This window comes from Apostichopus japonicus, chromosome 2, assembly GCF_037975245.1.
Source record: "Apostichopus japonicus isolate 1M-3 chromosome 2, ASM3797524v1, whole genome shotgun sequence".
NCBI lineage: Eukaryota > Metazoa > Echinodermata > Holothuroidea > Aspidochirotida > Stichopodidae > Apostichopus > Apostichopus japonicus.
The window spans coordinates 2,633,161-2,660,707 of record NC_092562.1 but is presented as its reverse complement, the minus strand read 5'-3'; the positions used below and the strand labels follow the sequence as shown (position 1 = coordinate 2,660,707).

General features: G+C 39.5%; 2 protein-coding genes across 3 annotated transcripts in view; one reads left to right on the top strand and one right to left on the bottom strand.

Annotated features, from left to right (window-relative positions):
- LOC139974036 (2-Hydroxyacid oxidase 1-like) overlaps positions 1-27,547 on the bottom strand; it is a 137,462-nt gene that overhangs the window by 22,238 nt on the left and 87,677 nt on the right. The window lies entirely within an intron of this gene.
- LOC139973997 (uncharacterized) overlaps positions 1-27,547 on the top strand; it is a 40,452-nt gene that overhangs the window by 4,440 nt on the left and 8,465 nt on the right. For both annotated transcript variants that reach the window (XR_011795363.1, XM_071980911.1), the window contains exons 4-27: positions 33-293; positions 1,594-1,728; positions 2,694-2,843; positions 3,525-3,662; positions 4,593-4,757; positions 5,189-5,344; positions 6,444-6,755; positions 7,741-7,881; positions 8,217-8,417; positions 8,900-9,053; positions 9,942-10,042; positions 13,187-13,368; positions 13,870-13,957; positions 15,623-15,699; positions 16,658-16,694; positions 16,905-17,002; positions 17,604-17,729; positions 22,650-22,798; positions 23,144-23,279; positions 24,475-24,624; positions 25,073-25,172; positions 25,693-25,772; positions 26,331-26,465; positions 27,230-27,361. Coding sequence is in view for 1 of the 2 variants with exons in the window: in XM_071980911.1 (XP_071837012.1) it covers positions 33-293; positions 1,594-1,728; positions 2,694-2,843; positions 3,525-3,662; positions 4,593-4,757; positions 5,189-5,344; positions 6,444-6,755; positions 7,741-7,881; positions 8,217-8,417; positions 8,900-9,053; positions 9,942-10,042; positions 13,187-13,368; positions 13,870-13,957; positions 15,623-15,699; positions 16,658-16,694; positions 16,905-17,002; positions 17,604-17,729; positions 22,650-22,798; positions 23,144-23,279; positions 24,475-24,624; positions 25,073-25,172; positions 25,693-25,772; positions 26,331-26,465; positions 27,230-27,361 (3,404 nt within the window). In the remaining variant the exon portion in view is untranslated. The remainder of the gene's footprint in view (positions 1-32; positions 294-1,593; positions 1,729-2,693; positions 2,844-3,524; positions 3,663-4,592; positions 4,758-5,188; positions 5,345-6,443; positions 6,756-7,740; positions 7,882-8,216; positions 8,418-8,899; positions 9,054-9,941; positions 10,043-13,186; positions 13,369-13,869; positions 13,958-15,622; positions 15,700-16,657; positions 16,695-16,904; positions 17,003-17,603; positions 17,730-22,649; positions 22,799-23,143; positions 23,280-24,474; positions 24,625-25,072; positions 25,173-25,692; positions 25,773-26,330; positions 26,466-27,229; positions 27,362-27,547) is intronic.

Sequence of the window (27,547 nt, the reverse complement as noted above, 5' to 3'; positions counted from 1 at the left end):
CTAATCATACAAACCCTCTCCCTAATCTACAGGTCGGTTTGAAGCTCAGGATGGCAGACCGACCGTAATGGTCAATGCCGGCGAACGAGCTATCTTGATCTGTGAAAAATTGACTTCGGTCTTATTGACAGAGATCGTATGGATAAAGTTAAGCGACTTCAGTACCGTCAAAATATCTGGCACGTCCCTGCTCTTACACAGTACCTCCGTGAGCGATGCCGATGTCTACGGTTGCCATGTGAACGGGTTATTATCTCAAGCGAGGTTAGGAGTCATCCGACTCATCGTGAGAGGTGAGTGCCGCTAGTCCGGATCCAGCTCTGCGTAAACGAAACGTAGCGATGAAACGTGTGTTCACGTTTCGTTAGAAACATAACCGAGAGGGTCATATGGTCCATGCCAAATGAAACCACATATTCAAAATCTCTGAAGTCTGCAGAATGGTGTGATTTAAGAAAATTAGACTTGGGTGTGGGTACGCTATGCTGCAATATCTACTGTTGGACTGCATTTTCAATTCGTTATAACAGCTCTTTTAAATTGGTAAACAAGGGTTTGTTAATCTCTTCTGGCTCTCAATTAAGAGATAGAGGCTAATACCGATGTGCTACGAAAACTACACCTTTTTCTTGGGGGGTCATTATGTTGGATCTTACAGAAAGTCAGTTGTTTCAAAAGCAAGGCAAGTGTTTCAAAATGAGGATTGGGAGGGTCAAGCCTTGAGTTCTGTCTTAAATCTTCAGTTTTGACAAAACCCAAATGTTTTTCAAAATGCTACGAGTTGTGGTACGTTGTGGCAGTTTCCGAGGGGGAAGAAAAGTTTTCCCCAAAATAATCCTGGTGTCAAAGGCAAAACTTGGGTATGCTTGAGTCTGAAGAAATTAAGTACCTGTGCAAGGTACATTGATGTTGTGTTTTAACAGCTTTTTGCACCTGTGTTGCAACTCAGTAAAGAACCTCCCCCCCTTTCCAAAAGTTAAAAGCTGTAAATTTGCATTACGTATCATGTACATTTATATCAGTCTCAGCCAGTCATGTGATAGTTGGATACACATCAGTTTCCAAAAATGTGCATGTGGTTTCTACCACTGGTACAATTCTTTTAGAAATAGTCAGTTATTAAATGTTTGATCCAATCGAGAAAATTGCATGTGTACCAAACGTTACAAAACATGTCACATTGTTCTGGACACTATTTTCAAGGAAATGATTAAAAGATAATGTTCTTTAAAGTACAGTTTCATGCATCCAAACCTGGGGGTTGTGACAAATACATGTATGCAACATAATGAACCATATCACTTTTGCCAAACAATTATTGCCAACAACCCAGGGTAGGCCTACAGTAATTCCACAGTAGTAGCAGTAAGTAGTACACCGGCCTAGCCTACTTGTAGCATACATCTTGCAATTGGGCTAGCGTTTGATATGTATCTTAATAGCTGGTCAGGTTTAATTGTCAAATAATGTTTCTCCTTTTAAACGAAGATAAACGAATGATTCTAAATACTGTGGTTGATAAGGAGAAATCTGTTTTGTACCAGCTCCAGGATTGCGACTATTTCTATTTCCTTCTTCCTTCTCCTCCCTCAGCATGTCCTTCAGGAAAGTGGAACCCACCGGCCTGCCATGGAATCTGCGATATGTGCTACAACGGGGGCATCTGCGACGATAAGACTGGAGAATGTGTTTGCCCTCCAGGCTTTGCAGGAAGGAACTGTTTAAATAGTAAGTTTAAACATGACAACACATTCAAGTATGTAAATAGATCATATCTGGACCTTTTTTCATTTGAAATATAATATGTATGGTAGTAATATTTAACACCACCCTTGAACCCCCCCTTCTGGGTCAAATGCCTGCTCCCTCTTCCTTCCAAATCATTTGTAGTGTATCATATATATATGTATATATATGTATATATATATGTATTTATATATATATATAATTGAAAATCGTAATGAGTTAGAAAATCAAGAACAGTGCAAAACTTCCAGCCTCCACCGGGATTCGAACCCGGGCCTCCTGCTCTGTACGCGGACACCCTAACCACTAGGCTATTGACGCTGATTGTATGTCCAGAGGTTCGAAACCGGTAAGGAAGGTCGTAATTCCACTGTAGGTGTTTGCCACCTGTATCGAACAATACTAGTTCTGTTTTGGTGGCATATTTTGCCTTACTCTAGAGATCAAACATGATGCTAACCAACTCGAAATCATTTGTGATTCCTAATTCTAGATCTCGAAGGAGATATTTATATATGTATTTATATGTATTTATATATATATATATATATATATATATATATATACATATATACATATATACATATATATATATGTATATATATACATCTATACACATCTATACACACACACAAACACATATATGAAAAATACAAGACCAATTAAAAGACAAATCCAATACCATTGTCTTACACTTTCGGTTTTGCTGAGGAAGGTGCTGAGGAAGAACCAACCAACAATTTCGAATAAAATATCTTATTTCGGACGCGTCAAGTCAACTTACTAGGTCCTTGTTATTGTACTTGGTTTTTTCTTTTGTTTTCTTTGGAGAACATGTGGCCTACTTTTCACTATATATATCTATATATATATATATGTATATATATATATATATATATATTATTATATCTATATATATACATGTAGTATTTATTTTCCTTTCCCAGTATGTGCAGTAGACTACTTTGGTTGGGACTGTGAGTTTCAGTGTGGAGTTGGTCAGCCTCTTCAGCTCTGTGCAGGAAGCCATATTTGTATGCCCGATCCGTACGGTTGCTCCTGTGTGGCTGGTTTTACTGGCACCTCATGTATGGATGGTAAGTTTAAAAAAAAGTTTTTTTTAATATTTAAAATCATCTTGCCATATTGTTATTACTATTCCCTGCAACCGGATACTTCAATCATCAATCAATTAGCTATTCTGTAGTATGTTAGGACCTCTGTGTCCAGAGTATGCCTTCATGTTCCACATACTCCCCCTTGCTAAGTCTTCCTCTTAACAAATTAACTAATACATTCAGCTTGTAATCAGTCTCATCGATTTTGTATAGAATCTTATGATGCAACTATGGTTAGGCCTAGTCATGTCTACTGTCATCATGTGATAGGCTCAGGATAAAAATCTGTCGATTTTTGTTTTTAGTCCAACATAGACGTTGACATAATGCTAACATTTTGTTATGTGACTCTTAAATGCAATAGTTTATGCAAACATGTGAAAGACAACCGTCACGGCTTCAACAGTTAACAAAACGTGAAAATTGGATCGATAGTTGGTGTAGTTTTTGACTCATGCCAGTGGGGATGACTTTTTCCAATTGTGAGACTCTTGCAGGTTGCCCACATCAACCACATCCCACCCTGGTGAAAGATGGCCCGTTGTGGCACATAGAGCAGCTATATAGATGTAAATTTAGGAAATACCGATGTACTCATTAACAATTAGTAAACGAATCTTCAAATGTTTTTTTTTTCTTGATTAATTTCCTTTCATTCAGTTTGTCATAGCGGTATGTTTGGAGCGGGATGCACTCAGACCTGTCACTGTGCTGCTGGTGATTGCTTACCTCATTCTGGAGAATGTATGCATGCACACGCTGGATGTGCCAGCGGGTGGTCCGGTCAAAACTGTCAAAGTGAGTTCTTTTGGAAGAATTTTTTTTTTTCTGCAGAAAATTTCCTCAATTTAAGGTTCAGTCCTTGTATATGAATGTGACATTGCTTAAAAGTAAAGTTTATTTATAAAATAATTGAACTAAAGCTCAGGAAAGAAAAAAAAAGAAAAGCAAAATGAAATTCAAGAGAAGAAACAAATGATAAATTTATATGTAAACATATGTAGGAAATGAATTCATTTGTGAGAGCGTGGTGGCCAATTGGCTTAGGCATCGCACTCGTGATCCAAGGATTGCTGGTTTCGATTCCTGCCTTGCTCACTACGTTGTGTCCTTGGGCAAGATGCTTTATCTCAATTGCCTCTCTCCACCCAGGGATTAAATGGGTACCTGTGGGATAACTTATCATTGGGCGAAGTATAAAACTGCATTTATTAGTGTGAAGTATATAACTGCAGGATTGTCTCTGGGACAGGTTATCATTGACCAGGGGTGATATAACGTCTGTAAAGCGCTTTGAAAACTTGGGATAAAGGGCTATATAAATCAAACATTATTATTCATGTACAGGTATACATATAAACATGTAAGAAAAGAACACTGCTGGGTCGAGTTATGGTTTGCTAGTGTATTAAAGCACGATGGCCACTCGAAGTTGATAGTTCTCTTAGTCCATACTCATTCTCGTACCCAGGCCTGAGGAGAGATGGAAGAGGGGCTACGACCCCTATGACCTGGGGGTCAATTAGGAGGGCCTGGGAAAGCCGGGACAAAGAGAAAATATGTTTTCTCATTGTATCGTTATATACTTAAGGAAAATGAAAGAACCTAAATTAATAGGTTATGGCAGTGACTGATGTGTCGCTAGGGTTGAAACTGGCTCTCTGTGGCGCTGCTCATACTGTTCAAGTTGCTTCAATTCGATTATCTTTAACACCCACCCACCTCTAGTTCCAGACCACTGTCCTGCGGGATATTTTGGTGAAGCTTGTACGGATAAATGCCACTGCGAGAATGACCACAGTTGCGAGAGAGATACAGGTCAATGTCCCGAGGGGAAATGCGCCCCAGGTTTCATCTCCTCGACCGGAGTAAACTTGGCAAATTGTCAACAATGTAAGCCAACCTTTTATGTCAACTTTCACAAGAACTTATTTTTTGTTTTTAATACACCAGTCTCTAAACTCGGTTTATCATGAAGGATGCCTACAAAGGTACCAGATTTAATTTTAACAGCAAAGACAGGTATTGTAATATTAGAACAGCTGATGGACCGTTAATGTCGTTCTGGCCTCAACTTGGAGTGGCTAGACGTCTGTGTAATTCCATTTTCTACTGTATTAAAGCATTTCCACTGTATTTCTCACACGAGTTTGTCGAAACTAACTAAAGATCTGGATTTTCCTGGAGATATCATTTTTGATTGTAGAAGATTACAAAAAATGTCCAGATTTTTACTTTTTGCGCTACCTACAAACCAAAATGCACATGTAAAAACGTTTTACATACTGAGGTGTCTTTCATAAATCTGTCCTTAATTTTAATAGTCGTTGGATGCAGCAGCCAGTGTACAAGAACGTGCCATTGTAGCGATGGGGAAGCAGACTGTATCACAGATTCAGCTGGGCATCATTCTGGAAATGATGGGATGTGTGTTTCGGGAATGTGTGCCTCCCAATGGGTGGGACCTAATTGTCAATCAGGTAAGAATAAAGAAAAACCTTGAGACATGTGATCCGAGAATTCATTCATCTATATTCCAGTATAAATTTTACAAAAAATTTATAAAAAGTAAAAAAAAAAAAATTCTTTATTTTTAGTGACAATAAAGAACACTGAAAATACAGGTTAAGATATATATAACAGTTTAAGAGATTGGGAAAATAATTTTGTTACCATAAAATGTGATGCTTTTCTATGTGAATGTGCAAGTGACTAGGCATAGATGGGGTAAGTGTTGTATTAAACTGAGGAGACTAGAGGATACTGACAGGTTTTAGATCTGAAATGGAGTTTTTAATGTTCAATTAGTAGATGATTAAGTGTTAAAGGATAGAGTGGTCCCACTACAAGGTTGGTGATCCCAAATGTGATACGTATTATGTACAAGAATTATGTAGTTAGGCATGGGGTGGGTGTGGATCTATAGTGGGTCACATGTGTGAGGAACCTAAACAAATAATCAGGTGTTGGTCCAAATGGGAACAACTTTATGCTTAGAACATATGTGAAGGTGTGGTTGGATCCTAATTGCTGTTCACAAAGGAGAAGAAACTAAGAGAATGTTGATCCCAAATGCAAAGGCCACTACAGGAAGCAATTACGAGAATGTTGATCCAAAATGTGAAAGTTACTACAGAAATGTACTGCAAGGTCAAAGGTCACAAAATGCAAATGTGTATATTTGTGAACCTTAGGAATATGTATTAAGACATGAATCAATCCTAATGTGTGGATCAAGTAGAAGAAGGAACCAAAGGGCTTTTGATCCAAAATGCATGAAGTTAACTACTACTACTATGTGTGTGAGTGTCATTGTGGAAATTTACTTATCAAGAGGAAACCAGGAAATACTACTAGATATCTACCCTAGGATAGTTTGGTCATTAAAGTAATACTGTCTCGTGGTCACTCAGTTCTTTGATGGTTTTAGCTAAACATTTTCTTTATCTCTTGTTTTTTAATTTAAAACTCTGTCAAATATTGTTAGTTAAAGGGTACAAATAGGTTACATACTGACAATTGTTTTCCTTATCTTCATGATTAACAACTGACTTGATCCATCTTTTCCGGCAAAAATAGGCATCATTGAACAGACATCTTCCCGGGCAAACCCAGGTCAGCCTTTCCAAGTGAGTTGTGCAATCATCAATCCAAGCATTGATCCAGCAGACGTGAGGCACGCCGCCTTTCTGAGGCAGGGATCCCCAAATAACGCGTCTAGTTTCACGATTTACATAAGTACGGATCAATTTTACAGCTTTCATGGTACTCACTTTGGCTATGGTAAGCAAGACTACATGGTCAGTGGTTTATATCCCCAAGATCAGCTGTTCTGTGTACATGAGACAAGTGATGGAATGGCTGTCGCTGAAGTCACTTTACATTTCTACGGTGAGTTTAATAATCAAGCATGAGCTTTTTCCGCGAATTCGCGGAAAATCCGTGATTTCTTTTATACCTCGGGGACAAGAACTATTATCCTAACACACTGTAGCATACACAAATTGGAGCCTATACTGCAATATTTGCTTAGTTCCATGAGTTTCTTTACCCCAGGCTCATTCCTGCATAATTACATGTTGTTCTATCGGCATATCTTCTGTATGTTTTACATATTGGTAACCTAACAGTGATCTGCTTGTTATATCATTCTTGACAATGTCCATGTTCATTGAAATGCATCTCAGCAAATACCATATTTATAATCATCATTTTTTTTGTAGTAAAGGTAACCTTTCTTCAACTCGCAGTATTCCCGAACCGTGTCTTAGTATGCCCAACTATTCTTTCTTACCTTAAATAGTATCCTCTGTCATCCTACATCTCTTGGTATATCCATCAATTCTGCATCTCTGTGGATGCATATTAGTCTACATGTATCAGTATACCGAATCATTCTAACAAATGAAGTGACAAATAACAGCTGGGTCAAGGTACTGTAGTATACAGTTGGCCTATTTTACCATGGCAATTAATAATGTGTTAGGCTATGAAGCCTATACATCACAACTTCAAATGCTCAATGATAAATGATTACAAAAACTTCAGGTTGATTTTTCCTTGATTTACTCTCTCATTCTTTCATTTACTGTGGAAAAGTAGCAAAAAAAGTGATCCATGGTCCGTCCCATTTATTGTATAGAATATAAGTCCCCATATACATAACACCCATTTAATGTACAATATATAAGTCCCCCCCCCCCCATGTACATAAGACCCATTTAATGTAGGCATAAAATATAAGTCCTCCATATAAATAAGACCCATTTAATGTATAATAAATGTATAGTAAGCATCCTAACTGCCATGCATTTCTTCAGTTAAGACACTTAGTAGACGTTCCATCTAAAAGTTTTGTTTTTTTCCCAATTGGCAGCCTTACCAGTCCTGGGTCTGCCTCCGACACTCATAGGCTCAGGAGATACCTGGATAGCTGTCATGTGGCCCGCATGGAACTCATCCAATGGGGACTTAGGAGAGGGTCCGATAGTATCTTACAACCTCTACCTGCAAAAAGGTGAGATAAACTTTTTTCTTAAAGATTTCATTTAGGATGGGGAAAATGAATGGAGTGGTGGGTGAGTGGTTAGGGAGGGGGAGAGGGTAGTACAAGAAGGGGGAGATCAAGTCACTTCTGTGTAATTGTCTGCTGTTTACTTTCAAGGGTACAGCTTTTGTTTGTCACAAATGATATTAAACAGTTGTCTTGGCAGTTGAACGGCCTGCCACCGATACAAAACCCTCAGTGGACAACTCATAGCGTTGCAAAATCCAAAATGTTCTCAGGGGATGTTGTTCCCTCTCCGCTGACCTTTCTACTGAAACGGTCTTTGTCCTTTCATACCACTCCAGGCAACGGTGAATGGGCTCTGGAAGTGACGGTACCACACTCGGAGCATGTGACGGAACACATGCAGAACGTGACAGATCTGATGGGCGGGTCCACGTACTCGATTGCGGTGACAGTCAGCAGGGAAGGGGAAGGAGGAGAAGGAGAAAGGAGTTCTCCGATCACGGTCACCACGGTTACCATAGGAACAACACCCCGACCTGGTAAAGTGTACTGTTTGTTGTTAATTGGAATCAGCCACAGGTCCTCTTTCAGGGAAGTTCAAGGAACACAATATATGACAAACAAAGTGTATTTTGTCTCTATATCTGGTGTGGCGTCGTAAAAACTGAAAAGTTTATTGCAAAGATTGACACCAATATGGTTTGCAAAATCGACAACAATCATCCTGTTGTTTTACGAAAATACTTATGATTTAATCAAACAAACTACAGTTCACCGATTGTCAAAGATAAAAATGGGATGCTTTCATACGGAGCAGAGTACAGTGGGTTCACAGAGATCAAAAGTGTGAACAATATTTTTGGATATATATATAGGAATAGAAAATCCCCAAAACAGCGTCTGTTTGTGGAAAAACGTGATTCAGGAAAATAAGCCCACCTTTAAGCATTGGTTGTCTCTACATCAAAGGGAAACATTTAAACCTAATTTTGTTTTCACTTTCCTTCCTTTATTTTTACAGATGAGACTTCCACTGCTGATACGACTGTATTTGGGAATAACACTCCTGCACCAGCGACATCAACTAATGTCGGCGCCATCGTATTCTCCGTTCTCTGTGTGGTTCTGGTCATCTTCAGCGGTATTCTGTTGGTTATTTTCTGGAGGAATAGGAGGTAATCTCCGTTTAATGGTTACGCGTGATTACTGTGATTACGTGTAAAAGTTGTGGCTCCAAAGATCAGGATGAGACGGAAAAAAAACAAAATAAAATAAAACTGTTAGCAAACTGCTTATCCACTAGAGAGCCTGTGTAATAGAATGTGTAAAAGTAAGTTGGCCTGACGTTTTGATCCTATCAGGATCTTCTTCAGAGGCGAAATGACAAGTAACAATAACAGAAGGGACAAAAACACCCACAGAATACAGACAAGTTAATGAGCATGGTGAACACAAAGAGATAGATGTAAGGTGATTAGGAGACAAGGGATGGAGTGAAGAAAGCAACAGGGGAAGAGGAGAGGTAGGAGATAAACAGTGGAGGGACAAAGAGAGGATTAAGGGAAGGGGCTAGGAAATAAAACAAGGAAACAAACAGCCACATATTTGCAGTTTATCTTCGTTTGTATTCGTGGATTAATTTAAGGACATGACTGGGAGCTTTTGTTGTTGACATGTTCGAGTTGTAAAATTCATGGTCAACCGGTTCCCCTTATTTAGTTTACAATTATCACAGAACGTGGGTTGGTTTTGGGGGGGAATTGGAAATAAGTAAAAATAATAGACTTTTATCTGATTGTGATCACTGAAAGGACTAGGGCAAAGGTCATAACAACATACATAATGAGTCAAAGTACTGGTTTTTTTTTCCCCATCCAGTTTATGAGCAAAGGGATTGTTAAGCTAACCTTACTCTAAGAGGGGGGGGGGACAGGGTGGGTGTGAGGAGGGGGACAAGTTGCTGTAGCAATTTGATAGATATTAGATATGATTGCCTTTCTTACACTTTTTTATATCATTTCTCTCCTCAAAAACTGTTTGCACTTTTTTTCTCCATCTGCTAGGTCTCGACAACAGAGACAGAAGCAGTTTGAAATATCCAGCTACAAGGCAGAGGGTGGGGTGACCCTCGATGACAGGGGTATACAGAGTAGTGCCTTCCAAGGTATTCAACTTTTTATCCCTCAAACAACATTATCCTCGTTGCCGTCGGTATTGAAGTAGATACAACGTAACGGCACATCTTTACAGATGAAGTGTGGATGTAGTTTACGTTTGCAATGAAGTCTAGATGTAGTGCAGATATAGTGTAGATGCAGTGCAGATGTAGTGTAGATCTATTGTACCTTTGCAGATGTAGTACAGATGTAGCAGAGATGTAGTGTAGATGTAGTACAGATGTAGTGTAGATGTAGTGCAGATGTAGTGTAGAAGTAGTATAGATGTAGTGTAGATGTAGAGTAGATGTAGTACAAATGTAGTGTAGATGTAGTGTAGATGTAGTCTAGATGAAGTGCAGATGCAGTGTAGATGTAGACTAGATGTAGTACAGATGTAGTGTAGATGAAGTGCAGATGTAGTGTAGATGTAGTCTAGATGTAGTACAGATGTAGTGTAGATGTAGTACAGATGTAGTGTAGATGTAGTCTAGATGTAGTGCAAATGTAGTGTAGATGTAGTGTAGATGTAGTCTAGATGAAGTGCAGATGCAGTGTAGATGTAGACTAGATGTAGTACAGATGTAGTGTAGATGAAGTGCAGATGTAGTGTAGATGTAGTCTAGATGTAGTACAGATGTAGTGTAGATGTAGTACAGATGTAGGCTAGATGTAGTACAGATGTAGTACAGATGTAGTGTAGATGTAGTCTAGATGTAGTACAGATGTAGTGTAGATGAAGTGCAGATGCAGTGTAGATGTAGTCTAGATGTAGTACAGATGTAGTGTAGATGTAGTACAGATGCAGTGTAGATGTAGTACAGATGCAGTGTAGATGAAGTGCAGATGTAGTGTAGATGTAGTCTAGATGTAGTACAGATGTAGTGTAGATGAAGTGCAGATGTAGTGTAGATGTAGGCTAGATGTAGTACAGATGTAGTGTAGATGTAGTACAGATGCAGTGTAGATGAAGTGCAGATGTAGTGTAGATGTAGTCTAGATGTAGTACAGATGTAGTGTAGATGAAGTGCAGATGTAGTGTAGATGTAGGCTAGATGTAGTACAGATGTAGCGTAGATGTAGTACAGATGCAGTGTAGATGAAGTGCAGATGTAGTGTAGATGCAGTCTAGATGTAGTACAGATGTAGTGTAGATGAAGTGCAGATGTAGTGTAGATGTAGGCTAGATGTAGTACAGATGTAGCGTAGATGTAGTACAGATGCAGTGTAGATGAAGTGCAGATGTAGTGTAGATGTAGTCTAGATGTAGTACAGATGTAGTGTAGATGAAGTGCAGATGTAGTGTAGATGTAGGCTAGATGTAGTACAGATGTAGTGCAGATGTAGTACAGATGCAGTGTACATGAAGTGCAGATGTAGTGTAGATGTAGACTAGATGTAGTACAGATGCAGTGTAGATGTAGTACAGATGTAGTGTAGATGTAGTCTAGATGTAGTACAGATGTAGTGTAGATGTAGTACAGATGTAGTACAGATGTAGTGTAGATGTAGACTAGATGTAGTGTGTAGATGTAGTGTAGATGTAGTACAGATGTAGTGTAGATGTAGACTAGATGTAGTGTGTAGATGTAGTGTAGATGAAGTGCAGATGTAGTGTAGATGTAGACTAGATGTAGTACAGATGCAGTGTAGATGTAGTACAGATGTAGTGTAGATGTAGTCTAGATGTAGTGTAGATGTAGTGTAGATGTAGTGTAGATGTAGTGTAGATGTAGTGCAGATGTAGAGTAGATGTAGTACAGATGTAGCAGAGATGAGTGCAGATGTATTGCAGATGTAGTGCAGATGCAGTGTACATTGTTTTTCTTTCTACGAAATGCAAAAAAGAAGGTGGGGGATTTTAGTATGAAGGTAAACAAAGCATAACTTTTGATCTTCCTCTTTCCTGTCCCGTTCCCCAACCCGAAACACAAAGGTGGGTACAATCAACTTTGTTAAGCACCCTTACAGCATGCATGCAGATTAATTCTCTATTTACATACCTTTGTCCTGATGTAAGTAAGCAAAGTGTTCATATCTGGTTTTTGCAAGTATGAAGAATTACTCAGCAACTATATGTAAAAATACTAAGCAGCTATTCAGCTAGGACACTAGTTGATGTTTTTTAAATTATTTGTCGTGACGGTAAGTTCTGTCAGAATAATGGTCTCGATACAAGGAATCAGGGGGAACCTTCGATGACAATTCTGTGGTCATGCCTAAGTGGCTAATCCCTCCTCCAGAAGAGTGGAATGGAAAGAGAATAAACGTAAAGCTTGTTTCAAAATCTCCTTTCGGATCGTGATCAGTTTCCAATGTGACGAATGAATGTAATAATACATGAAAGCAATCTGTGAAAGAATTTTTGTGGCTATACTGTCAGTAATATGAGGTTGAACACTTACTTTGATTCTTTCAGCTTTCAGAGGTAATGGTTTCTTCATCTGGTTACTACCTTTCATTTTGGTTGACGTCCCTTTAAGTTAGTCCTTTTATAGCCGGTCCTTTTTTCATAATTATATAAACAGGCATGAGACTCTTCCGCGGAAACGCGGATTTCCGATTTTTTTTCTTCTCATTTTCGCGTTTTTTCTCGTAATTCGCGTTTTTTAATATTTGTTATTATTTTTTTGATTTAATTTTTTTTTTTTTTTTGCGGAACATGCTGGACTGTGAAGGGAAGGAACACCGAATTTGACCAGTGGTGGAATCAAGTAGCACAAAGCAAGCAAAAAAGCCTTTTTTTGGTTCAATAAAGCTAATGGATAAATTATACAAGCAGAAATTCCACACTTTTTTGGCGAGTTACGTGATGTGATAGATTCCATCTAGAGTCCACCATTTTGCATCTAAGCCCTCCTTACCTGACAAAAAATTTCTAAAGGGGAGAGGGGCACCCCTCCCCTTAAACCCCTCCCCCAGGACGGCAATCGATAAATTTCAGATTTTTTTTCCCCAGCTCAGTCTCATCCCTGTATAAAGTTGACAAAACATTAAGTTGCCAAATATGGCAGGAATAGCATTTGTATTTATTCATTGGCAATTGAATTTTGGAATGACCATATTTACCGTTTTTACCGATTATTCATGTTATCTAAGAAAAAGAAAAAAAACTCAGATAAGCAGAAAAAGAAATATTTATCCCTTTTCAGGTGGTAGTGAGATACTTATACCAAGTGAGGAGGGAAGTCTGGATGAACCTGTCACGGACAAGCCGGTTGCAACCGTCAAACCATCCGTTCAAATGGAAGTCTTGCGTCCTGTACCAGTCGGCGACTTTGTAGAATATTTCTGGTCGAGTCTTGACAGCGGCTACTTGATAAAGCAGTGGGAGGTAATTTGTTCTTGTTTGCTTGTCTGGTACAGTTTGACAGCTTGACGGTTTAACAGGTTTTTTTGACGGTTTGAAAGCTTGACGAGAACCAACCTATATGTCACTAACTTTGTATAATGCTAAATGGTTGCGAACACCATCAGGATATTTCATATTTATTGCTTGGGAGGCAGATCTGTATATCTCCCCATCCTCCCTAATCCTCCCTTATCCTCCCCCATGGCCCCAGCTGCCACCCTTTCTCTCCCACGTCCTCCGATATCCTTCCCAATCCTCCCCACAGTGATAGGTCTGTACTTATCCTCAATCAAAAGCTAATCCCTTCTTCCAGAGTTTGCTCACTTTCCTTCGGGCTGTTGCATCGGGCTTATAGTTTCCAGCAACCGCAACTGCCTGGACCCTTGCATACCCTGACGGAGTTAAAAACAATTTTAATGAAGCGATTGGTAAAATTGGAAAAAAAAAATCTGTTTCTATGGAATAATTGTTTTTTTTGTTCAGGCTTTACCAGAAGACTTGACAAGGCCCTGCGAGGTAGCAACGAAAGAGGACCACAAACCAAGGAACAGATACCGTAATATCTTACCATGTAAGTCCCAAAAGCTCTCAATATTATTTCTTTTTGCTCTTTTTTGTCTTTTTTGTGCACTTTTGTATGAATTTCATATTTTGTAAGTAATAATGGAAACAGAAAATTGTTTCTACCTGACAGAACTATATTATAAGGGGTGATGTTTAATTATGCCAGCGAAACATGTCAGCTGTGAAATACCTCTTAAAAAGCCATATTGTGCATTGGTTACATGTAATCTATACAAGGAAATTAGCATAACGCTTTGCATTATAGTAACCATCGATGGACTCCTGTTCGAGCCATCCTTCACATCCTGTTCAGCTAGATGACCAACATTCCTTACATCCGGGTACGGGCCCAAACATTCCATCTACGGGCCCCTGATTAAGGGGGTCCGCTAGAGAGGACATCGTCTCTTCGAATCTCATGTACTGTCACTGGAGCATTCCAAATGCCTCCCGGAACTATTTGCAATATAAGAAAGAAAAAGGCCCTGAATAATTTGAAATGGTTAAATAATTTAGTGTTTAAATTTTTTTGTTGCAGGTTTTGTTGGTTTTTAATTATGCATGCCCCTACATGTAAAAATACTAAGGTTCTTTGATATTGTGTAGCAATTCGCCCATTTTGCATCGCATTTACCATATGGGATTACCTAATGACAGGCGGCCTTCTGCCGGTACAAACCGTATAAACATGGGCCATGATTTATACAGCTGCATACAAAGGGCATTCACACCCACAGTACCTGTGTGGGCTTTCTGCGGGTAGAAACGGCATAAAACATGGGCCATGATTTATACAGCTGCATACAAAGGGCATTCACACCCACAGTACCTGTGTGGGCCTTATGCGGGTAGAAACGGCATAAAACATGGGCCATGATTTATACCAGCTGCATACATAGGTCATTCACACCCACAGTACCTGTGTGGGCCTTCTGCGGGTAGAAACCGTATAAACATGGGCCATGATTTATACAGCTCCATACAAAGGTCATTCGTACCCACAATATCCGTGTAGCATTCTGCGGGTAGAAATGGCATAAAACATGGGCCATGATTTATACAGCTGCATACATAGGTCATTCGTACCCACAATACCCGCGTAGCATTCTGCGGGTAGAAACGGCATAAAACATAAAAGCATAAAACAAACGGCATAAAACGGCATAAAGCAGAAACGGCCATGGTTTATACAGCTGCATACATAGGCCATTCATACCCACATATTAAGGCAGCCCTGCTCATTGCAAAAGATCACAGCCCTGTAATTCACTTAAATAAATACGTCATTTATAAGCACTAAATCACAAAAAAGTATCAAAGCGCTTCACAAAAACAAAAGACAATAAAAAGGAAATAAATACAGTGAAAACAAATAATAATCTAATAAAAATAATCCTAAAATATCAATAAGAGGTTATTAAAATACAATAGGAGGCTATATAAAAAAAACAAAACAATTAACAAACTTCCAAGAATAGCCACAACACTTGAGTTACTGTCAACTTTTTAAACCTGGCATTTTTATTCCGAATACAACTCTTTGTTTTCGGAGGAGTAAAAAAAAACTAATAAGGAAAATAAAAGTGGTGAAAGAAGCAGTGAACAGATAATTTGTGTTTCTGCTCAAAGTGTTGTGCGACATTAGTAACCTGTTTCTTTACGCCCACTACAGATGATCATAATCGCGTAGTGTTGAAGGATGAAGATAACACAGAAGAGGATGGCTACATCAATGCATCCTATATCAAGGTAATTGAAGAGATATGTGATGACGACCTTAGATCATAGGCTAATATTTTTTTCATTTTAGTAACTCTTTAGAGTGATAGGAGGACGATACTAATTTATCATTTGACCTATTTGGGGGGGGGGAGGTCTGTAGTCTGAATTGGATGTCAACAACTAGTCGTCCACCTCTAAAGATGATATCGGTCGTCCGAACAGAAAATGTGATTGTCTCCGGTGACCCAATGACCATTCAAAGCTTGCCCTGAATGACAACAGTTGTGTTGCTTTTGTTTTCCCTCTCCCCCATGTTACATAATTGTCTGATACAAAGCCCCTCGGAACTTGTGCGTCTTCCCACGCTTTGACCTTTGACATTATGGGTGTATTATCCCCCCAAAATATTTAATCATCATTGAGAGGGGACCAATTTTGAACCCTCTGATAAAAGATATTTCTTGGGGGTATTCCTGAAGATGTTGCAGTTTGGAATAATCTTGGTTTCTCCTCCGGTCAACGTTTTATGATAAATTCGTTCATTTATTCTGGGGTAGATTTAAATGACCAGCGCCATGGTTTATGCCCATGTTTCCCAAAGTATGTTTCCCACACATATGTCACCAACTTTTTTATGTTAGGTCTTATGTTTGGAAAACAGAAAGAAAGGGGGAAAAAATGATAGGTAAACAATGTTTGTTATGGAAAGTGACAGTAAATTCTCTCCCAGTCATGTGGTGAATTTTGTTCCCCAGTTGGGTTTAGTTTTTGGTTTCAAAGATAACAGACTCTTTCTGAAGGTTGGAATCTTCATCTTAGAAGTAAGGTCAAGGAAAATGACAGTATATTAAAGTTCATAGATTTTTGCATGGTGAATGCCCTTCTCTACTGTGAAATGTTCTCGACCCATCTATGTTTCCCAATGAATGAAACAGACTTTTCAAACAAAAGCATTCTCGTCTTTTTTCTTTAAATTTATTTCCAGGGTGACAACGGAAATCAGCTGTACATCGCCTCACAGGGTAAGTGGTATAATTTATTTGGTCGTATATGGCAAGATTAACGGTACATCCAATGGATCATACTGCTCTAACCAAATATAACTGTTAACAATATTGTCATGATACATCACTGTTATGGTTAGCAACTAATTATAATTTTGCCTTAATTTTTACATGATTCATAAGAATAACACTCCTATGAATTTTCCCCCCTCTTTTTATCCAACTAAGGCCCCAACACTGCTTCTGTTAATGATTTCTGGAGGATGATCTGGCAAGAAGATGTAGGCAAAATCGTCATGGCAACCAATCTGATAGAAGAAGGGAAGGTGAGCTTAGAGGTTTTTTTTCTCACAGAAGGGGGAGGTGGGCAGAGGGGGGGGGAATATGTTTTAATTGTTTTATTAGATCGAAATGTACATCTAAATGCATTTACTGCCTTGCTGAAAGTCAACATATCATAGTAAATATTTGATGAACTTGTGTCACACTTGTAGTATTACACAACCCCTTTCTCCGTAATGTTCTTGCGTTAATAGTCTTTTTCACTTCAGGTCAGGGACAACTTGTGCTCTGTTACAGAAAAGTTCTGTGAAGTGGTCAATGTCATCCAAAGAACATCTGTTGTTTAGCTTTCATCAAGCATATGCACAATAACAAAGACTTTATCAACTGAGTAGCCTAGGCTGAGACACATCTGTCATGACACTATGTTAGGCTAGCCTAGTTTGTCCTAACTCTTCTGGTAGAGATTGGATATCTGTTTTTGCATCGATGGGTAATATATCCGAGTGATGAAAGAAGTTATGATACAACTAGCAGACAAGAACATATTTTTTGTTGAAGCAATTATGAACAATGTACTCTCTAGTGATTTCTAGTGATTTCACTCTCTAGTTAGTTTTATTTGATTTCCTGTTGCTGTTCTAGAATAAATGTTTCAAATATTGGCCAGATGTCACTGAGGGAGAAGCTACTTTTGGATCTGTCCTCGTAGAAACAAGCTCAGAGGACGTCTTGGATTGCTGCGTGATACGATATTTTACAGTGAGATATGTAAGTCACAGGAATTCTCTTTCGTTAGAGAAGTCTTTATGAAAACCCGATATGTTAATCTATGATTTTGACACAGATAATGTGCTTGTTTCAGAATCTCATCACCTCTTCCAATCCAAAAAACCACTTGTAACTTGTGCCTTGGTCTACTTTATCAACCTTATTGTTTTTATCTCAGATGAGCTTAAGTCCTGAAGCTGTGAAGATTAGGGCCTTATGGTCGGTCGTACACTGCTGAAAAGAAAAAACCGCCTTTGTTTGTAGTTATTTGTCATTTACCCTTGCAAGTACCATTCCTTTTCTCCTCTACAATTGCCACTTGAGGGGTCTCAATGTCCAATTTAGCTGTTATTATGTTTCTCATAAATAGAGTTCAATTCTGTCCAAGTTTTTGTCCAGCTTATACACAGAATACTCATACATCACAGATAAAACAAAATCAACCCTGTTGTGTGTGTGAGTTTGTTTTTCTTCTTTATGAATACTCACACCATTTGGGACAAATCTTTCTATACTTAGTGTCATGTCCCACATCAGAGCACTCGTAGTGTCAGTACGAGCAGTATGAATATCATGTTTCTATCAGATCAAGGTCAGGAACTGTTTGTACTGTCAATACCAGTGCTTTGAAGCATGATATTGGAGGACAGTTTAGAGAGGTATTAGCATTAGGAAATTGTCCTTACGGGCTGGAATACTCTGGAAGGATGCTAATTGTCATAAACTTGTATCGATATTATTAAGATTTATGATTATTAAACAGTCCAAATGGTCAAATACTCCTCGAAATTGTTAGAAGGAAACCCAGTTGAGAGGTTACAAAACCTATTTTGATAGGTTTTGTGATTAGGTTTCATTTTGTACATATTATAAATTCTTAGGAAAGGACCTTTGAAATCACACCTATCGATGGACCTTATGAACTCACACATATCCATGGACCTTTGAACTCACACCTATTCATAGACCTTTGAACTCACACCTATCCATGGACCTTTGAACTCACACCTATCCATAGACCTTTGAACTCACACCTATCCCATGGACCTTTGAGCTCACACCTATCCATGGACCTTTGAACTCACACCTATCCATAGACCTTTGAACTCACATCTATCCATGGACCTTTGAACTCACATCTATCCATGGACCTTTGAACTCACACCTATCCATGGACCTTTGAACTCACACCAATCCATGGACCTTTGAACTCACACCTATCCATGGACCTTATGAACTCACACCTATCCATGGACCTTACGAACTCACACCTCTCCATGGACCTTTGAACTCACACCTATCCATGGATCTTTGAACTCACATCTATCCATAGACCTTTGAACTCACATCTATCCATGGACCTTTTGAGCTCACACTTATCTAAGGACCTTTGAACTCACACCTATCCAAGGACCTTTGAACTCACACCTATCCCATGGACCTTTGAGCTTACACCTATCCATAGACCTTTGAACTCACACCTATCCATGGACCTTATGAACTCACACCTATCCATGGACCTTTGAGCTCACACCTATCCCATGGATCTTTGAACTCACGCCTATCCCATGGACCTTTGAGCTCACACCTATCCATGGACCTTTTGAGCTCACACCTATCCATGGACCTTTGAGCTCACACCTATCCATAGACCTTTGAGCTCACACCTATCCATGGACCTTTGAACTCACTCCTATCCATGGACCTTTGAGCTCACACCTATCCATGGACCTTTTGAGCTCACACCTATCCATGGACCTTTGAACTCACACCTATCCATGGACCTTTGAACTCACACCTATCCATAGACATTTGAACTCACACCTATCCATGGACCTTATGAACTCACACCTATCCATAGACCTTTGAACTCACACCTATCCATAGACCTTTGAGCTCACACCTATCCATGGACCTTTTGAGCTCACACCTTTCCATGGACCTTTGAGCTCACACCTATCCATGGACCTTTGAACTCACACCTATCCATGGACCTTATGAACTCACTCCTATCCATGGATCTTTGAACTCACACCTATCCATAGACCTTTGAGCTCACACCTATCCATGGACCTTTGAACTCACACCTATCCATGGACCTTTGAACTCACACCTATCCATAGACCTTTGAACTCACACCTATCCATAGACCTTAAAACTCACACCTATCCATAGACCTTTGAGCTCACACCTATCCATGGACCTTTTGAGCTCACACCTTTCCATGGACCTTTGAACTCACACCTATCCATGGACGTTTATACTCACACCTATCCCATGGACCTTTGAACTCACACCTTTCCCATGGATCTTTGAACTCACACCTATCCATAGACCTTTAAACTCACACCTATCCATGGACCTTTGAACTCACACCTATCCATGGATCTTTGAACTCACATCTATCCATAGACCTTTGAACTCACATCTATCCATGGACCTTTTGAGCTCACACTTATCTAAGGACCTTTGAACTCACACCTATCCAAGGACCTTTGAACTCACACCTATCCCATGGACCTTTGAGCTTACACCTATCCATAGACCTTTGAACTCACACCTATCCATGGACCTTATGAACTCACACCTATCCATGGACCTTTGAGCTCACACCTATCCCATGGATCTTTGAACTCACGCCTATCCCATGGACCTTTGAGCTTACACCTATCTATAGTCCTTTGAACTCACACCTATCCATAGACCTTTGAGCTCACACCTATCCATGGACCTTTGAACTCACACCTATCCATAGACCTTTGAGCTCACACCTATCCATGGACCTTTTGAGCTCACACCTTTCCATGGACCTTTGAGCTCACACCTATCCATGGACCTTTGAACTCACACCTATCCATAGACATTTGAACTCACACCTATCCATGGACCTTATGAACTCACTCCTATCCATAGACCTTTGAACTCACACCTATCCATAGACCTTTGAGCTCACACCTATCCATGGACCTTTTGAGCTCACACCTTTCCATGGACCTTTGAGCTCACACCTATCCATGGACCTTTGAACTCACACCTATCCATGGACCTTATGAACTCACTCCTATCCATGGATCTTTGAACTCACACCTATCCATAGACCTTTGAGCTCACACCTATCGATGGACCTTTGAACTCACACCTATCCATGGACCTTTGAACTCACACCTATCCATAGACCTTTGAACTCACACCTATCCATAGACCTTAAAACTCACACCTATCCATAGACCTTTGAGCTCACACCTATCCATGGACCTTTTGAGCTCACACCTTTCCATGGACCTTTGAACTCACACCTATCCATGGACGTTTATACTCACACCTATCCCATGGACCTTTGAACTCACACCTTTCCCATGGATCTTTGAACTCACACCTATCCATAGACCTTTAAACTCACACCTTTCCATAGACCTTTGAACTCACACCTATCCATATCCCTTTGAACTCACACCTATCCATGCATCTTTGAACTCACACCTATCCATAGACCTTTGACCTCACACCTATCCATGCATCTTTGAACTCACACCTATCCATATCCCTTTGAACTCACACCTATCCATGCATTTTTGAACTCACACCTATCCATAGACCTTTGAACTCACACCTATCCATGGACCTTTGAACTCACACCTATCCATAGACCTTTGACCTCACACCTATCCATGGACCTTTAAACTCACACCTTTCCATGGACCTTACGAACTCACACCTCTCTATGGACCTTTGAACTCACATCTATCCATAGACCTTTGAACCCACACTTATCTAAGGACCTTTGAACTCACACCTATCCATAGACCTTTGAGCTCACACCTATCCCATGGACCTTTGAGCTTACACCTATCCATAGACCTCTGAACTCACATCTATCCCATGGACCTTTAAACTCACACCTATCCATGGACCTTATGAACTCACACCTATCCATGGACCTTTGAGCTCACACCTATCCCATGGATCTTTGAACTCACGCCTATCCCATGGACCTTTGAGCTTACACCTATCCATAGTCCTTTGAGCTCACACCTATCCATGGACCTTTGAACTCACACCTATCCATAGACCTTTGAACTCACATCTATCCATGGACCTTTGAACTCACACCTATCCATAGACATTTGAACTCACACCTATCCATGGACCTTATGAACTCACTCCTATCCATGGATCTTTGAACTCACACCTATCCATAGACCTTTGAGCTCACACCTATCCATGGACCTTTTGAGCTCACACCTTTCCATGGACCTTTGAGCTCACACCTATCCATGGACCTTTGAACTCACACCTATCCCATGGACCTTTAAACTCACACCTATCCATGGACCTTATGAACTCACTCCTATCCATGGATCTTTGAACTCACACCTATCCATAGACCTTTGAGCTCACACCTATCCATGGACCTTTGAACTCACACCTATCCATGGACCTTTGAACTCACACCTATCCATAGACCTTTAAACTCACACCTATCCATGGACCTTTAAACTCACACTTATCCAAGGACACAAAAGTACACAAATTGTTACAGAAATTTTACATACACTGTAATCAACAGTGCTGTTACAGTTTGCCTATCATGCAATGTTGTTGACTTCACTTACAGATTAACAATTTTTCTTTTGAGGACAAGTAAATCTTCTTTGACAAGCTCGAGTTCCACTCACAGTACTGTACAGACGACTCATAATGCTCAAGGCTGTATCAGGCTGACAATACTTCCGTTAGTCATTTTAGAGAAAATGTTGTTTCCTCCTTTGAGCAATAATTTCTTTTAACTTTCAGTTTTAATACAAAGTCTGATCATAAATGTAGAAAAAAGGCTGCCGCCATCATCACTTTCGGTAATAATTAATTCACCGTGATAGTCTACTGTTAGTTAAGCGTCGTTTATTTGCTTATTATCGGCAGGGTGAAGACAGAAGGAGGGTGGTTCAGTTTCATTACATCAAGTGGCCGGATAAAACCGTCCCCAGGGATACGTCGAGTGTCATGAGGCTCCTAGATGTCATCAAGGACACCCCTACTCAAGCGACGGGTCCCACGGTCGTTCACTGCAGGTAAGCAGAGAATGGATGAGAATCCTGAGCTGCTTTAGAATCGAGAAAGAAAACCAAGACTTAAAAGTGACCCCTCCTTTGAGCCAGTCTCAGTTTAGTTCAGTTGTAGGGAGCTAGCTCTAAAAATTCATAAATGACAGAATTCTCATTGATTTCAAGGTAGGCTGGAATTTGAATCTGGGATTAAAAATAAAAGAAGTTTCGACACCATAGGGCATTTCAAATAGTATTTATCCTTTCACTTTGTTACCTTCAAGAATGATTCCCAACAATGAAGTGATTACTATGGTCTTGTCTACCAGTGTTTTAATTGTTTTCTCCTATTTTAAAAATTTTTTTTTTCAGTGCTGGAGCAGGGAGAAGTGGAGTCCTACTAGCCTTCGAAATACAGAAGCAGAGGATCGAGATAACGAACCAGGTCGACGTCTTTAAATGCGTACTGGAGATGAGAACTGAGAGACCGTGGATGGTACAAACTGCTGTAAGTGATTTGGAACCTGCTCAGTTTGGGCTAATCCACCTCCCGTTCTCCCACCCCCCCACCGCCCCCTCCCCCCTGGCCAATAACAGTCAGGTGTTTAGCATTTTGGTTTGTTCATCCGGAGAATGTTTAGAAGTAGACAGCCTGCCCCAAACTGGACTAAACATAACATTGTAGCTATTTTTCTGCTTTAATATAGGTTGCCCTTCCACACATTCCTTCTCCATTCCACCAGAATAGAAAAAAAATGCAGACATTGTTCCTACCCCTCCCCGCCTCCCCCTCCTGCCCCAACCATTAGGTTGTAACATGCCTTTGACTATCATTGTTTCAGGATCATAATCAAGCTCAAATTGTCTAGGCCTCAATAATTTTTCAACTAATTAAGACCCCAAGCGATGTTATTTTAATTGCGAGTTGAGTCATTGTTAGTGATTTTTCCTGACTAAAGCTGAACCTTCTACTCGAGTCACTGGTGTCCGTAGGAGCAGTACGTGTTCTGGCAAAGGCTGGAATTTAGTGTTAAGACTGCTGACAACACTGCCAGAAATGTTACCATTGTAGGTGATTCAATATGTGTCCTGTGTGATATCTTGTCCGTAGGATCGGTACATGTACTAACACAGACTGGAATTTAGTGTTAAGACTGCTGACAACACTGCCAGAAATGTTACCACTGTAGGTGATTCAATATGTGTCCTGCGTGATATCTTGTCCGTAGGATCGGTACATGTACTAACACAGACTGGAATTTAGTGTTAAGACTGCTGACAACACTGCCAAAAATGTTACCATTGTAGGTGATTCAATATGTGTCCTGTAGATATCTTGTCTGTAGGATCAGTATGTGTACTGACACAGGCTGAAAGTTAGTGTTAAGACTGCTGACAACACTGCCAGAAATGTTACCATTGTAGGTGATTCTTCAATATGTGTCCTGCACGATATCTAGTCCGTAGGATCAGTATGTGTACTGACACAGGCTGAAAGTTAGTGTTAAGACTGCTGACAACACTGCCAGAAATGTTACCATTGTAGGTGATTCAATATGTGTCCTGCACGATATCTTGTCCGTAGGATCAGTATGTGTACTGACACAGGCTGAAAGTTAGTGTTAAGACTGCTGACAACACTGCCAGAAATGTTACCATTGTAGGTGATTCAATATGTGTCCTGCACGATATCTTGTCCGTAGGATCAGTATGTGTTCTTACACAGGCTGATAATGGAGTTTCTGCTGTGTAAAAATACATTTATCGAGAAGGATGTCTTCAGTACCTACGCCTGTAAAATACAAGAATCCAATCCAGAAACCGGAGAGACTGAGCTGACATCTCAGTTTAAGGTGAGTCAAAACTGTGTCGTATAGATACGTCAATTCTTCTCTCTGTTTCTTCAAGATGGAGCTGATTTGGTGAGGCAAGGTAGTTGTTTTGAAAAAATATGGAAATGCCTCTTGATGGTTAAGTATTTTAAATCAGTCTCAAAAATGTAATTTCTGAAACAGACTTTGGAACTTAAAAATTGTTCAAGGTGAGGGAAGAATCAAGATAAACATGTTTGTACAATTTTTGTTGTTATTAGTGACTTGAAATGACTGGGGGTGGGTGGGGGGATGGGGGGGTTGTAGTGGGTGGAGCTGAGGTGGGTGGGAATAATTAGTGAGAGAAAACTTGACTGCAAACTGTAGTACACCTCACTGGAAACGTTATCACTTCCTCGACAGAATATGCTTGTGGTACAAAAGCGAAATGACTTTTCACATTTACCTATTTCGTTCTCTGCTTTTATAGATCCTTGGTAAGATTCTACCAGCACTGAGAGTTGATCCCGAGGCAGCTGGACTGCAACCAGAAAACCAGAATAAAAACCGGGATTCTGATATCGTTCCAGGTAACATGACGACTTTTGTTAAAGAAGGAAATTTTTGTAATGATCGTTTATTTTATATTGTCTTTATCTTCAAGTGATTGATTACCAGTGATTCATGTTGCAGTTTTCCCCCTGCATGTGATTTTTAAATTTTTATGATTTTGCCGTTCACTGGGTGACAAAATGATAATGAAGAAGAGTGTTGCCATGGAGATGTTGCACGTCTGTATGCACTCACAGTCGTCAGAGTTGTTAACTTGCCTGCAGTAGTATTTGTGTCTTAAAAAAAACAGGTAAAACAACAAAAACAGGAGATTTCTTACAATCTCCACTGGTGAGGAACAGCTTTGGGAAACTGGCTGAAAAGAGGTATTATCCAAATATTTCATTGATTGCTTGAAATCCAAATCTGAAAATATCTGCATCTCTCTGTGCCCGAAGTGGATCACGAAAATGTCAACGCTTTGAAAAATGCACATCTCTAGGAAAAGCTGAATAATAATCCTCCTGACTTGTAATTCTTCATTTCTATTCATGTTAGTCAACAGGTATAGGCCGTACCTCATCACAGAGGTGGATGCATCTGACAGTACCAACTATATCAATGCTAGCTTCATAGATGTGAGTATCTTGGTGACAATATATGTATGACATTAATACATGACAAATGAATTACATAATGATAAAGCCATGTTAATGGCTTGCAATTGGCCATGCTTTTATCTGATGAACAGGGAGGACAGGTTTTTGCAACCTGGAGGGGGGGGGGGAAGGGAAGGGGGTGAATATGTGCATCCTGAGAAAATTTTTTAAGCATAGCTTTCATGAGAATAGCTTAATCTCGATGTAGGATTAAAAGAACTAAAGGACTGTTACTATCTGTGATTTTTTTGCCATTTTGTGCTAAAATTTTGGTAGCTGGATTGTTTTATCACCATGAAGAATTTGATGCCACTTTGTTATAATTTATTGTGGAACTACTAAATATCTAATATCACTTTCAACAGCATTCTTTTTGCATTTCCATTAAACTTTTAATTCATTATATTTTTTTTTAATTCACTTTAGTTATAACATCAGAATTTTTTTTATTCCAAAACTCAAAATACACAAGTTTGTGTAATTTTGTTTTCTTGTAAAAGACGAAAGTTTATTTTTGTTTGTTTGAATTTTCTTTAGGGAATTTCATCGACCAGTGAATTTGTTACAACTCAGATGCCCCTGCCTCACACCATCATTGATTTTTGGAGGTTGGTCCATGATTACCAAGTCCAAACTGTCGTCTTGCTGAACTCCATGGACAAAAGAGATGAGGTACTCCCATATTTGTTTCATCTCCTTCTTATGTAACTTAGTTATCTTTTTGATTTTACTGATTTATTTTTTTGTTAGTGTGATCTTGTGGTGTTCAAAATGTATGAAGACTCTGTGGGACAGAGTTGTATCGGTTCTATACTAGTGGTACTAGTTGATTTTGAATAGTTGCTTGTACTCATTAGTTTTGCATGGTTGCTTGTACATGTTAATTTGCACAGATGCATGTACCCCTTAATTTTGCATAGTTGCTAGTACTCATTAATTTTGCATAGTTGCTAGTACACGTTAATTTTGCGTGGTTGCTTGTACTCGTTAGTTTTGCGTGGTTGCTTGTACTCTTTTAAAATTGCACGTTAGCTTGTTCTCATAGATTTTGTGTGGTTGCTAGTATTGTTAATTTTGCATGGTTGCTAGTACTCATTAGTTTTGCATAGTAGCTAGTACTCGTTAATTTTGCATGGTTGCTTGTATTCAATAATTTTGCATAGTTGCTAGTACTCGTTGGTAGTTTTGCATGGTTGCTTGTATTCATTAATTTTGCATGGTTGTTTGTACTCATTAGTTTTGCATGGTAGCTAGTACTCGTTAATTTAGCATGGTAGCTGGTACTCATTAGTTTTGAATGGTTGCTTGTTCTGGTACTCTTCCTCATAGGTTTGTGATGGTACTCAATGCATTTTGGCTATGTAGTAAATACACCATTATCATGCGTAAATTATCAAATCATCATCTTCCCATTATTGCTGTATTTCTTATTGTAGACTTGCCAACCTTACTGGGGTCTGGGTGAGCCTCTGGTCTGCGGGGATCTATTCCGCATCACCACGACAGCCGTGACGAAGAAGGGGGATATAGTGGAGAGAACGTTAGTTCTGGAGAACCTTGTGACACAGGTAAAGTTTGGTAATTGTAGCTCGCCAAAAATAATAATTATTATTCATTTGAAAGAAAAGAATGCATTGTGGAAAATAAGCTTGAAGAGACATATCTTGCAAACCATACTGGCAGCTAAAATTGTCAGTTCTATGGTGCTATTGTACCATTTTATAAAGTCGAGATATGGTGAGTATGGTTGGAGT